General features: G+C 43.7%; 1 protein-coding gene across 1 annotated transcript in view; it reads left to right on the top strand.

Annotated features, from left to right (window-relative positions):
• Positions 1 to 326: 326 nt before the first annotated feature.
• Positions 327 to 14,187, top strand: part of SEC14L1 (SEC14 like lipid binding 1) — a 35,023-nt gene continuing 21,162 nt past the window's right edge. The window contains exons 1-2 of the mRNA XM_065735163.1: positions 327 to 400; positions 1,353 to 1,443. Of these exons, the coding sequence (XP_065591235.1) occupies positions 1,381 to 1,443 (63 nt within the window). The 5' untranslated portion in view covers positions 327 to 400; positions 1,353 to 1,380. The remainder of the gene's footprint in view (positions 401 to 1,352; positions 1,444 to 14,187) is intronic.

The following is a 14,187-nucleotide window of genomic DNA, read 5'->3' as shown; positions in this document are numbered from 1 at the left end:
CAGCCCACACTTTGAACCCTGGAAGAGCTGCAGGCCTTGGCAGAGCCACAGTCTGGCCTCTAAGAGGAGCATCAACCCCGCGCTGAGGGGAGCGATGAAGGACTTAAGAACACCGGGGAGAAATTGGGCGAACAGGCCCGGCACACCACGGGCACAAGCCGCAGCCATCCACACTGCGCATGCGCCGCGCCACCGCCGCCACCCCCCTCCCCGCTCAAGCTTTCTGTGCCATAACGCATGCACCGAGCTGGCCGGCGGCCGCGCGCTGCTCCCGCCCCGTCACCAGTGACAACGGGCGGCGCTGCGCTCCTCCTCCTCCTCCTCCTCCTGAGCCGGAACCGGCGGCGGCGCTGCCCCGCGCCGACATGAGAGCGGAGCGCGGCCGCGCGGCGTGACGGCGGTAAGCGGCTACGTGTGTGTGTCTGATCGGCCCTCCGCGCTCAGCCCCTCTCCGCGCTGCGTGCGGGCTGCGGCCGGCGGGGAGCACTCCGGCAGCGAGCGGCCCCGCCGTCCCCAACAGGTGCCCGGTGTCCGCGGGCGGGCGGGGAGCGCCGCTTTGTTGCGCGGCTCTTTTTGTTGGCGGCCGTGCGCTGCGGTGGGGTGGGATCCGCTTTCCCGATGAAGTAAAAGCGCGATCGACTTAGCGGTTAAAGGCGTTGAAGTGAGCTCGTCCGCCGGGGCTGCTGCTCGCGTCCCGGTGAAGGCGGTCCCGTTGGGGTGGGATGGGGTCCCACGCTCGGCCCGGGCGGGCAGATGCGGAGCGGCTGGCTCCTGTTGCTGGGTTTCTAGCTGGCTCTGTGCTGGAATGTCTGGAGAGGAAATGAACCTTAGGGGAACTACGGTCGAGTCCGAAGTTTTCGTCTGAAAAATCTCCGGTTCTTCTCCTTTGGAAGCGATACCGGAACGCGTTGTGGCTGTTGGCTGTGTTTTCCTTTTTTGCTCGCTTTCTGGGAGCGAAGGGTTTTCACGTTTGGGATACTTTTGTCTCTCTTTAAACCGATCCCAAACAGCTGTGAGCAGCCCCGAGCAGCACTCATCCCCGAGGTGCTACGGCTGCTTCCCAGCAGCAGCACGGGAAAGCTCACCACCCAGATGGAGAGTTATAACGTACGTTGAGAGTTTGTTACTAAAACCGGGTGGAAATTGTGCTAATTCGGTGTCTTTTTTTTTTAGAATGGCAAGTCATTTCTGACTGAAATATACCCAGCTCTTCAGGGACTCATTCAGGAGTCTTAATGGAGTTGTGAAGGTAGAGCTGCGAGCACATTATTGCAGTTCGGAGTGTTGTCTGAGTAGGAGTCTAAAACCGGCTGCTTGCATCTGACAAATGGTTTTAAATGCTTCTTTTTCAGGTTGGAGTTGACCTCAGTAACCGCAGCTATGGTGCAGAAGTATCAGTCACCCATACGGGTGTATAAACACCCCTTTGAGTTGATTATGGCTGTAAGTATTGATTCTGTTTTGCTAAAATTCTCTTACTTGGCAGCTCCTTGTGTTGCTCAGTCCTAGCTGGGCACCATTCAGTAGCTGTAGGGCACGCAGGTTTGAGGTGATACACCAAATATGGGAGATGTGTGTTTTGACCGTTTCCTTTTTCCTCAGAGTATTTTTATATAATGTGTTTTCTTCCCTAAAAGTTTCAGTACAGCTCACGGACTGCTCTGCTTTAAACTTACAGCAAAAATTGCATTCAGGTGTGCTTCCATATTGGTTATTGGGAACAATCATCAAGTACATTGATGAGAAGCTTATTGTGGTGGCATCTTTGTTTGTATGGACTGTAAAAGAGTAGAGAGCGCAGAAGAAGCTGTGAAAGAAGGGTTAAGTGTGAACAGAGAGGGGGAAAAAGCACTTGAAATAGTGATGTAGTACATCATGGTGAAAAAAAAAAGATAGGGAGGCTGGAGAGATGGATTAAAAGCTTCTTGGCTGTGGGAGTGCTGGTTTGTGTGCTAGTATTAAAACTGTAACAAAGAAAACGTGAATCCTACTTGTGTTGTCTTTTCTTTCTCTGCCTTCTCTCATTTATTTATTTATTTATTTTGGAAAACAAAGAGGAAGTCAGTCTTTCACATTAGTTATATTTGGCCAAAACCCCATCTGTGTGTTTCTCATGAGCTCGGAAGAGCACTTGTGGGGGAGCAGTCAGGTCAGCTTCTACTAGATAAGAGCAGTTAAATCACAAATGATCTAAAATAGTAGTTATTGCTTCACTTGCTGAAAATGCTCTGTTTAATGGCTTTGGGGGAGAGTTTGAATGGTGCTTGTTGTGTAAATATTTAGATAGATCACATGGGCTGAAGTGCAGAGTTCCTTATGGAAGTGATCCTTTGCAGCCACGGGGTGAAAAATAGGTTAGATCGCACCAGGTGAAATATTTCCATTTCTTCCTGTCACATTCCTGAAACTGCCTCCACCTTACACCTGCAGGTCTTGCACTCGCAAATGATTCAAGGCTATGTGGTTATTTTCATAAGGATCTGTGTTATGTTGGAGGTCTTTTAATACCGTACCCCGTTATGATATCTAAGTGAAGCGGCTTTCTAGAATTTAAATGTGATAGTGTATGCAACTCTTTATCCTTCAGTGAAGTGTGCTGGCTCTAGATCTAAGACTACTGACCAGAGTGGAGAGGCTTGGACACAATCCTCTAGGTTTTGCTGAACCAAGGAGCCTTCACCTTGCTGCTGAGAGGAAGGCACCATTTTTACTTGTAAGAAATCTTCCAGGATATTTTCAGCTCAAGTGCTGAGCTGACCTCAGGACTGTTCACAGTGCTTAATTGGGTGTAATTGGAAACACTTCAGACTTTTACTATCGACTTTTCAAACTGTTCTGTACCTGGGGGATAACAAAACTTCCAGGACACTTTTTAGCCTTTTCTTACGTGAAAGCTTTGTTTTTATTCTGTAAGAGGAAAGAGGATATATTACGTATACAGATATAGGGCAAAAACCTATATGGAAACATGGATGTTGGGCAGGATCTGATAGTTTGATGCTTTTTGGTGTTGTTTCCTTCTGGTTCAATGTTGGTGAGCTTCCTACTTGCCTACTTTTCCCATCCTGGATTTCAAAGACTATTTTGATGGGAGAATGAAGTACAATTAGCATTCTGTTCACGTTGCTCTAGTTTTTGGGAGGTTTCTTCTCTCTCTGAAGGACGAGCACAGCTATATTAAGACCAGAAACTGGATTTAATTCCACTAGACATAGACTACGATTGACAAGGGTTTTGCAGACAATTATCACAGACTCAAAAATGGGAATCCTTTTTCTTTCTAAATTGTTTTTGAAAATGCTTCTCTTCTGCTCCTGTGCTGAAGTCCAAACATCAGCTATTGAGCCCTAATGCATCCCAGACAAATGTTCTTCAAGGTGCAACCCCTTATCTCTTGAGTCTGGAAGAAAACTGGTGAAGTGCTGATGGAGGACGTGAGTTGGGAGACGAGTTGCTTTGTACTTCTTGCCTTCCTTTAACATTAAAGGCAAGTTACGTAAAGTTTAACAGAAGCTACTTCCTTGAAAATGATTTATTTTTACTGATGAGCTGTGTGGTTTCAGATAATATCTAAGTTGCTTTGAAAACAGTAAGAATGGGATGCAAATCTTTTAATGAAGCTATCTTCTGGACTTGGGAAGCTTCTAGAATCATAGCTCAGAAGTTGCTATGTTCCAGTCTGACATGCCTGCTGCTGGCAGCCCAACTTTACCACGTGGTTACGCATTACGACGCGATGATTTTTGGCAGCTCTGTGGCATATGTCATAATCACCATCTTGAAAATTGTGTGCGTATGTGTATTTCTCTATACAAACACTTGTGCAGATGTTTATCAGATTGAATAGCATCTAAGCTTATTTTTTTCCTGTTCACATTCAAATTTACATAACGCTGAAAGCAGCTGAAATACGGAAGAATGGCTGTTAACTTTGGTAACTTGCCATGAGTTTAAAAGTTGTAATGCTATCTTAAAGGAGTTTGCATTCAGTAATAACAGTGCATTTGGCCAGTAAGTAGTTCTTCATGTTAAAAGACAGTGAAGAAGTTGAATCTTGAAGATTTCATAACATGCATGAGGCTGAAATTAACTCTGTCGATTCACAGTTTGTTTTTGGTCTGTCATGCATTAAATAATTCTCCTTGAGTTTAGTTTTCATAGTAAATTCAAATAATGAATAATTGGCTTCTATGGGATTTCATGCAAATGGGAAATAAGATTGTTAGGAAAACAACAAAACCAACACAACAAACAACCCATGCTGGATGTCCTGAGAGCTGAAGGGTTTTCTGGGTGTATCTGGAAGCTCATCTTAAATGATGTCTTATCTGCTTAGTTTCAGATACAAATGGATTAATACCATGACTGAACACAGCAAGTGTGCGTTAAACTGTTAAATATTCTGTTTAGTCAAATTAATGTGCATTTTAAGAGCTTGTTGCTTTATGACAGCTGAGGTTTTCAGATGTGCCTGTGGAGGCAGACAAACTTTCAAAGGCAGTTTGCTGTCTTTTGAATACTTAAAATGATGTTTCCACTCTTATAGTATCTGACGTTGGAGCCAAACAAGGAAGTTAGGAAGGCAGTGTGTAGGTAGACGAGTCATCAGTGTTAGGAGCTTACTGTTGTCATGTAATATCTTTAATTTTAGGATTAGGCTTGGCTGTTTTCCTTTCCTTTGTACGAATCCCAGGCCCTCATCCACTTTGCTTCCTGGCTTTGCTGAAAATTCAGCCTTATTTGCTGTTGGAAATGCATTAGTAAAAGAGCTGTGGAACAGCACCTTGTATGGATGTACTTACTCTGGAATTGGTGTCTTCAGCTCTGCTGCTGTTTTATGTCGTTGTTGATGGTCTCTTGTGTTAGCAATGTGTTGTATGAACTAATGAAATTTTGGCCACTTGTTTGGAATGAGCTGAAGTTACCAAACATGAGAGTTAAGCAAAGCACAAGGGAAAAACATTGACTTAGCAGCCTGCAGTTTACATATTATTTCATGACATGCCTAGATATTTCCATGGCTAGCAGTTTCCTGTTCTCTGTGGGCAAGCACATGACCCGGCTGTAGCTGACAGCTGCAGTTTTCTCTACCCAGTGCTTTCAGTCAGGTTTTCCTGGCAGCTTTAAAAGCTAAAACACTGCTATTGTCAAACTCTGAAGGGTGTCAATGGGAGAAAAATCTGTACCAGAACTGGTCTTATTGCTTTGCTCTGAGAGCACTCAGGAGTTCACGCTCTGCAGGCGTTCTGTGCCTGAACTGGTGTGAAGTGTTGCTTTATATATAGCCAACCAAGGAACATGTAGAATAGAAAATATGTTGAGTGAATGGGAGAAAGAAAATGGTTAGTGTGTTCTGTGGAGTCCTAGACACCTGTGGTGCCGTGGTTAGGATCTGCGTTTGTAATTTAATATGCATTTAGCCATTAAGAAGCACATGTAAAAGCTTTTAAAACCTTGTGGGACAAAGATATGGTGTATTTGTAGAGTCTAAAATCACATCCAGTGAGAAGACAAGTTAATTTACAGATCACAGACATCAACTGCAGACATAGGATGAGGTATTTCCATGTGGTGTGGCCAGTTATGTGCACCTCCAGCTTAAATAACCTGCATTTCCTCTTCCTGCTGTGTGCTGAAGGAGCTGCAGATGGATCTGAGCTCAGATGCTCAGAAGAAACAAGTACCTAAAGGAAGATGGGATAGGAGAGCCTTAGGGACTGAAAGCAGTCCCTCAGGAATTTCGACAGATAGCATTAAATTGGAGTCCAGATCTTGGAACACAGAATGTAGGGGTACGTCGTTATTTTTCATAACCAGGATTGGTGTTATTGCTTTGCACTCACTTTGATTTCAGTACATTTCTGGAAGGAGGAAGGCGACGTGATCTTAAAACTCATGTTCTGAATATAGAATGAATCTTCTGGGAGTTTACAAGGAAATCTGTTAATTAGCTCAAGTTAAAATTAATTACAGGTTAGTCTTAAATGGTCTATTTTCTCCCAAGTGAGCTCATCTTCATTTTTTTTCATGCAGTTTAAAATGATTGTGTGTATATTTTAAATGAGGAATTAGGCTGTTAAGCTGAATTACTAACTCTTCATCTGATTGTTATGATATAGTTAAGACAGGTAATGTTAGCAGCTTAGGTAAAACGTTAAGTAGGACTTATTACGGGCAATTTAATCATTCTGCTTTCTCGTTATCTATCTGCATGCTGCTTGTTTCAGTTGTCATCAGTATATTTGAGTCATGGCTCAGAAGCATGTGGAGGATATGGAAGCACTATAGGTCCAAAGCCTGTGTTGCAAGGACTGACACCACCTGGGGTCTGCTGCAGTGTGGGGCAGTGTTCCCACAAAGCTATAAGCAAGTGCAGGCTTTCAAAATCTGAGATCAGGTGCTAAGCTTTTGCTTCTCTCAGCATCCCTTTTGCTCAATAACACTGATTTTTAGCTCAGTCCATAGAGGTTATCAGCTTGTGGTTCGTGGGCTTTCCCTTCTAGGGGTTGGACGAAGGGGAAATAGTTTCTCATTACAGTGAAGTTCTCAGCTCTTGCTTGAGAAAGACATAAGCCAGTTCAGAGTGATAAGCTGCTCAAATGCCATCTTGGAACAGAGAGTCAATGATTTTTGTCTGCCTGATTGCCACAACAGGCTCAATTGAGGCTGATGGGCACACTGTGGGAGCAGGTGCTTTTCCTATCCTGTGCTGTTGGTGAGGTGATGGCAGCTGGGCACAAGAAAGAGGAAACCAGTGTGGCACTGTCAGGGAGCCCTGATTCTGTGGGAAGTCATTAGGGATCTGCAGTCTGAAAAATGCAGAAGCTGATTGCTGTAAGGCTAAATGAAGGGGACGTTTGAAACCTGATTCAGTGCTCTTTTGGCTTGGTGGAGTTCAGCAGGGCAAAGTATTTGCATGTTCGTGCTTAATAGCTTGGAAATGAAGATTGAGTTGATTTGGCGTAAACAGGGATCTGTCCTGACCTTAAGAAAGTTAAGAAATAACAATGTAGTACTTCTTTCATGGTTGAAACTTCAGATTTGAACATTTTGTGTCTTGGATTCCTCTGAAGGTACCATCAAGCAAAACCTAAGTGAGGAGTCTGAGTATCAGCAGGCTTAGAAATAAAAATATCAGTATCCATAGCACAGGAGCCGTGGGAGGGGACAACGAAGAGGTAATTGTGTCCGTTTGGGTTCTTTAAAATTAGCACAACTAGGCTTTGTCACGATCAGACTTGAGTTAAACACTGAATTATTTTTTTCTATAGTTACATTAATGTTTTCATGCTGAAATTGTGTAGTCTCACCACTTGACTATAGGTGTTTTTGGTGCAGATCATTCTGTGTCGTATTTACATTTGTTTATGCCACAACAGGAAGGGAACAACTGGTTTCCTGATGAGAGCACTTCCTTCCTTGAGCATATTGTGCTTTTTTGTTTATAAATGTGAACACTATCAACGTTGTTCCAGTTCAGGAACATCAGTCAGTGGAGTCCTCTCCAGAGGACATTCTGCTGGCTATCTCATACATTGCGTAAATTCTGCTTCTTCATTTGCACAACTCTCTCTTTACTGTGCAATTCACGTTGGCCTGTGAATAAATTCTTCATTACTGAACTCGTAGCTCTATGAAATTACTTATTGAAGTGTTTCATGGTCTGTGTGGTGCAGCTACTGACACTGTAATGAACAGGGCTTAATGTGATTTCACTTGAACTTTTGTTCTGTTTCATCTGAACTGATTCCTCCTTTAGAATGCCTTGCCTTGCTGCAAAGGAGGGTGAGGAACAAAGGAGTGATTATGATCTGTGATTTTTAATTCTTCTTTTAGAAACGAATCAAAGGAATCTTGATTATTCTTTAAATGACTTGCCTTTTGAAGCTGGTGGCATCTTTCTCCTTTAATGGGTGAGCAGATGTGGGGTGCAGAGGCTGCACACCCTGCTGCCAGCAATGCCCCTGGCAGCGGTGTTAGCTGCTGGTTGGCAGTGATGCCCCTAGCAGTGGTGCTCTGATGGGCAGCATAAGCCCTACCTAGTTAATGTGGTGTATATCTGACAGCACCCCTCTAGAGAAGAGGATAGGGATGAGGGAAACGTGGCAATGCTCTCTGATACTCTTTCAATCTGCAGCGGTGTCCTGACAGCCTTCTGGTCCAGAAAGTGCCTGTTGTGTGTAATAGCACCATATGTGGTTGGCTTCCTGTGCTTGCCCAATTCTTTTCTGGAACAAAGCGAGCTCTCTGCCATGACGCCCTCCAGCAGGTGGCTGTGCTTCATGACACATTCTGTCAAGAGAGATATCCTTTATCTGGAGCCTGGCTCGGCTGCACACCACCTGCTCTGTGCTCACAGTCATCATGCTGCTTGCTCGTTAGATAGCTGCGTGTTACCTCCCTCAGACCTCAAGTTTTTCTTATGGTGATGAGTCCCAGTCTGTGGCTGCATATGAGAGATTGCTGTTCCATCCTGTTACCTTCCATTGTCAGACATTTCTGAGCCTTTTCCTGGGAAGTCAGATGTGTACGGTTAGGGTACATGTTTTCCATGTTACATTTAACTTTCTAGCTCGAGGTGTTTTGTTTTTTTTTTTTCAGATCTCAAACCCTGTCATGCTGCCTTTTAATGGCATTCTTTTAACATTAGTGAATGGCCATGATGTAATTCATGTAGTTAATAGTTCTATTGGTTTGCTTAGTGGAGTGCAGTGGCCTTTTTTTACCTAGAAGCTGCTATTTTGCTGGTCCAAAAGCTTAAACCCAGATATCTGATCTACACCACTAACCTTGAGTTCTGCCCTCTTGCCAAAGGTTTCCTTACTGTACACCCTGCACTCTTGGTAGAGTGCAGTCAGCATTGCTGTGCTTGGAGGCCAGCTGCCTCTGGGCCCAGTGAAAAGCAGGTGGGTGCAGTCTGACGATGAAGCCAAACCTGTTAGGCTGAACCTCTGCACAGGGTGGCAAGGAATGGGGGCTGATCTGGGCAGGGATCAGGAGACTTTGTGGCAATATGAGTATTTGGTTCTTCAGTTAATACTTTAATAGGAAGTTCTCAGCTTGTCGCAATACTGCAGCCATGCTTCCCTCTTCCCACCATTAGATTTTTGTCTACACAGTAATAATTCTATTAAATACTTGCATATGTTCGACATGCTTTATTAGGGTTGCTTGGTGAGAGCATCTGTGATTCTACGACAGAAACCTGCTGAGCAGCAATTTCAGCTTGTATGAACGTAAGGCCTGCCTACAGGACAGGCATTCAGTGAGGAATATGTGGTGGTTCCAAAAATAGGTCCTCAGTGGGCACATCAGAATTGCAGCGGCATTCTAAAGTAGAACTGACTGCAGAGGATCCAGACGTGCAAAATTCTGTTAATGGGAAGGAACGGGGAAATTAAGTCCTGAAGTCTGCCTTCAGCAGTGTGGCTGTATCCTGTATGTTAGGGGATGCCTGCTGGCAACGCTGAACGAACCGACTTGTCGTTGTTCAGCTGCTGTAAGAAGTACAGTGGTTACTTACAAGCTATAGCAAGACAAGGTGTTAATGGCTTGCAGTTCTTCCACGTGCGTATCTTAATCTCAGAGATATGTTTCTGCGTTATATTATATTGCTGTTGCTGCAGAGAAATAGGAAATGCTTGAGAATAGCTGACATTCTCCAGTAATCACAGCGGTCTGTGCTCTTGGAGCATTTCAGCTTTTGCTGGCCCCTGGCCAGCTTTCCTGTGATGCTGTTTTGGAGGTCAGACTCTTTGCCAGAGTACTCTAACCTTGAACCAGAGCAGTTGTGTCCTGTGCAATTGGGGTCAGAAGCCAAGTTTCCTCTCCCAGGAGCTAGTGAAGCTGATGCTAATTGCAAGGCACACTCTGTCAAACCAAGTGCTGTGCTCAGAGCTACGTGGCTTCTGAGCCAGAACTGATTTCCATCTGTCTTGTCAGCAAACGCTCATTTTCTCTGTACAATGCTTTTGCACATACATTTAATATAAAAATGATAAAGTGAAATTGCAAGTTGATCTCATGCTGCTATTACCCCCACTAGGGTAATGAAGGTGGATGTATAATAGAGTGACGTGTATCAGCGTGGCTGTATAATCCGTCCTTGATGTTCCACCTTAACCCAGACCAGAACAGTGTCAAGATTTCTGTTTACTCTGATTTTTTTTCCAACCAGTGTTTCACTGTTGGTCTCCCAGGCACCAGCCAGCCTAACCTGAGTGAGCAGACTCTCCTTGCTTACTTCTAAGGAAGGAAGATGAAAATTACTTTATTTATATTCAGCCTCTTGGGGTTTTCTGTCCATAGTCTTTTTTTTTTTCTTAGAGGAAGAAATGGTACTTGCATGCCCAACTTTTTTTTTTTTAAGCTTCTTGCTTTGGAAATTCACATCTCAATGCTGTGCAGCAGCTCTAACGAAGTTGTAGCTGTTGGAGCTGCAGTGTAGTGGAGTAGTGCTGTGCCCTGGGCTCTTTCAGGCTCTCTAGACTTCTCAAAGGGAGGAAAAGAATGAATGCTCTCCTTGTGAGCATATCTGAGGCAAGCAGGTGTAACTCTTAACTTCACATAGTGGCTATCCACTTTCTCCTCAGGTCTGCCCTCATTCATGTGTTTCTGAAAGTGGCCATTCCGGTTCCCACATGTAGGAACGTGTATTACACAGTTTCAGGTGTGCAAATATATTCAAGCAAACCACAAGTGGCTTGTATCTGTTTTAAAGAAACCACTCTTCCAATTAGAGCCCCGTTGAGGCATGCCTGTGGTGGTTAAAGATGGCTTTGTGCAGATGAAAGGCAGAACGTTAGCCCTTGTGTCAAGGTCGGATTCTTCCTCTTCAAACTGTGGGTTTGTTGTGTTGTTTTTTGTTGTTGTTTTCTTTTGCTTGCTAAATCTTGAGGCTTTTATAGCTGGAATGAAGGTGAATTAAATCACGGGCAAGTTTATTTTTTTTATCTGGAAGGAGATTGTGCCTGCACATGGCAAAATGGTCCTTAGGTAGTTACAAGTTCCCTTTCACTTTCACTGTATGCATCTGTATGGAGCAATCGTGCCACTATAATTTTGCTAGTAAAGCTACTCTGTGATTAGTTTTCTGCAATGAAAATGACCAGCTAACGAATAGTACCCATGCAGGAAGGGATCAGGTGGTATCCATGCATGTACTGAGGGGCTCAAGTACTGTGCTGTACAAAAAGAGCCTGTGTGGGTGGTGTGACTGCTGGTAAGAACAGAGCATTTTTGTGTCTGCCCATTTCTTTCAGTGCTGCAAGGCAGAGCTTCCTGCTTGGTTGGTTTAGTTGGTTACCATGGTTGTGTAACTCAACAGCGAGTTACCAGTAAAATTCCACTAATCCCAAAGGTTGCTTCATAGCCTGTTTAGAATCTCTTGCTTTATTTATGAGGTCTAAATTATATTAATGAAATATTAAAATATTAAATAACTCTAGTTTCTGAAACTGGTTCACTGCCTCCCTACACATCACTGCATGTTTCAATACAGAGGAAGCATTCTGCAGCTTCCTCCATAACTTTTCTGCTTTTTTTTCCCTTCTATCTCCTACATTGCTTTTGGTTTGGGGCAGCCTTAGGCAAATATGCAATTTTTTTTAGGATAACTCAAATTCATCAAGAATGCTTTATGGGTTTGTATAGGCAAATAAGCTCAGAGTGTTGGAGATATTTACAGAGGTAGATGCTGTTCTAAACGGAGCATCCTTTTAATGAGCTGCCCTTCAAAAGCTTTAGATTTCTGGCTTACATGTTAGAAAAATGAGTACTTCACTGGTTCATGTATGCTTCCTGGAGAATATGGACTAATACTGCGTAGACTTTGAGTTACTACAAAGGAGCTGGAGTTTTTCTCTACTGTCTTAAGGTTTGGTTTGATGTCTTCTGTAACTTTTAATGGTAATAAACGATCGTTTTAACTGTCAATGAAAGCGATGCTGCTTGCATAATACTTTCTAGTCAGTGTGCATTTAGCATGAACTTCTCTAAGTATATGATGCGGAGAATTTTTGAGGCATCCTTTCTAGAAACAGTGCACTGTGATTGAGAGCTGAAATGGTGCACATCATTTGGGGTAACATTTATTGTGGTTTTTGTTGTTTTTTTTTTTTGCAGTTTAATTCCAGTAGGACTCTGGATTGCTATCCCTGCATGGTGGCCTCTAAGGATACGAGTTAAAGCACAGCAGCTAAGCTTGAGTACACAAGTTTTGGAGTACGATGTAGGTGCTGGGATGATTCCTCACTGCTCTGCCCAGCTTCAGTGATTGCTTTTAAAAATGATCAGGGTGATACAGTAAGCACTATGCTTGCTAACTTTTCAGGAGTCACCATAGCGTGCTATGTGAGTGTGTGATGCCTTTGACTCAGAGCTAGCTCACAAGAGCTGGCCTGCAGAATAGCTATTAGGGCTGTTTAAAATGCCAAGCTGTGCATTTGATCTATATTTGGAATGCACTTGAAGCCAATAGTGATCAACGCTGTAACCATGGAAATGCTGCTTGAAGGAAGGAGGCGCCCAGACCCATCACTGCTGGTTAGTGCTATTGCTCTCCCTTGGGAGTGCTTTGTAGCAGTGTTAACACATGAAAGGTCCTGCTGTCAGAAATCCAGGTGGTGTGTGAGGTGTTGTGCCAGCAGCTCTAATTGCAAGCTATTGCAATTATTGCATTTCATTTCTAGTACCATCTCATTGGTGCTTCCTGATAGCTGATGGTGTGTATAAGCTACTGTTGTACCTGAAATTTAACGTGTAGCAGTTCCTGTCACCCTGCAGAAGATATGAGACATTAAATAGGTGTGAAATAATCTGGGCTGTGTCCACAGAGGTGTGTTAAGTGTTGGTACTTCCTGGTGTGTGTAATGGAGCTTTGTTCCCTGTGTAAAAGCCACAGTGCCTCTATTTGGGAAGGCTGCTCTGCTTTCCCTGTGTGCATCCTGTGTGTGTTTTAGGTAAGTGCTGATTGGGATGATGGTGATCGAAAAGCAAGCAGATAACTGCCTTTAGACAACAAGATCAAAACGTAATGGGATGTTGGTGAGAAGGTTCCACCTCTGATGCTGTGGGCACCATAATAAGATAGGAGGTATTACTTTGGAGCAGTTCTCATATGGTATTGCACAGTAGCTACTGCATCTGAGTTAAGTCTGTGTGCTGGTTACTTTGTCATGTTTGAGGCCGGTGGCTTCATTGCTTTCAGATACTTTCAGCTTTCTGTTTCAGGAATTTCTGGAATGGATGTGAAGATCCAAAGTTTTCTCACTGTCTTTTGAATCGAAGCAGGAAATTTCAGTGCCAGCTTTTTGTGTGCCAGGTCTCTTAAATCTACTGAGTAGAACAAATACACAGTGTTTATTCTTTGGTGACATCAACAAGATTGCTTTAATAGCTTTTCACTGCCTCTGTTGGCGTTGCCTAGGAGTAGGTTATATTTGAGACCTGCAGGAAACATAGTTGGGTAGTTATTTAAAGTACTGCAGGCCCCTGAAGCATCTAAATGTGAAAATGGACAGAACAGTCCTGTTCTGTTCAAAGAAAGCCATGAAACCCAAGGCTTTATGTCGTTACACTAGGGTGTGAATTTAAATGTACTGGGATAAATCTCCCTTCTCCTCCCTTCCCATTTCTATGTGGATGTTTGCACTGGTCTAAGTGGGTCATTTGTAGTGATGTAGGGTCTTCAACCCTTTTCAACTGAATGTGATTAAATCAAAAGGACTCCTTTGAACAAGTATGAGAGCATCAAAGGACAACAAGACGTGTTAGGGATTATATTTTTTTTTACATATAATAAAAGCTTTTCTTTCATGCCCAACTCTCAAGTGGCAGAGCAGCTGTCAGTGGTGAGAATTTAATGGTTTGGTGAATGCCAGGGAAAGAAATGTTTTCTCATCCAGCTCTGCTTACAGCGGGCACCAATTCCCTCAGCTCTGTTTCCTGGAGAATGTCTCAGGAATTCCTATTCCTCTGAAGGAGTGGTGAGCTAGCAAAGCTCAGTTTATTGGCTTGGCTGTTTTCAGTGCTTCTCTAGGGAACAGAACTGCAAACAAGAAGGCATCTTAGCACTTCATAGTCTAACAAGTGAAGCCCTGGTGGTGCTAATGAAGTGTGTCCTGCAGTGATGTTCAGTGTAGGCAGGGGCATGCAGGCTGTGAGGAGTGCGGGTTGCTCGATGCCTGT

Source organism: Cyrtonyx montezumae, unplaced genomic scaffold (assembly GCF_038088225.1).
Source record: "Cyrtonyx montezumae isolate F1298 unplaced genomic scaffold, pur_monq_1.0 scaffold_19, whole genome shotgun sequence".
NCBI lineage: Eukaryota > Metazoa > Chordata > Aves > Galliformes > Odontophoridae > Cyrtonyx > Cyrtonyx montezumae.
The sequence above is the reverse complement of the archived record's forward strand: the minus strand, read 5'-3'. Positions and strand labels throughout refer to the sequence as shown.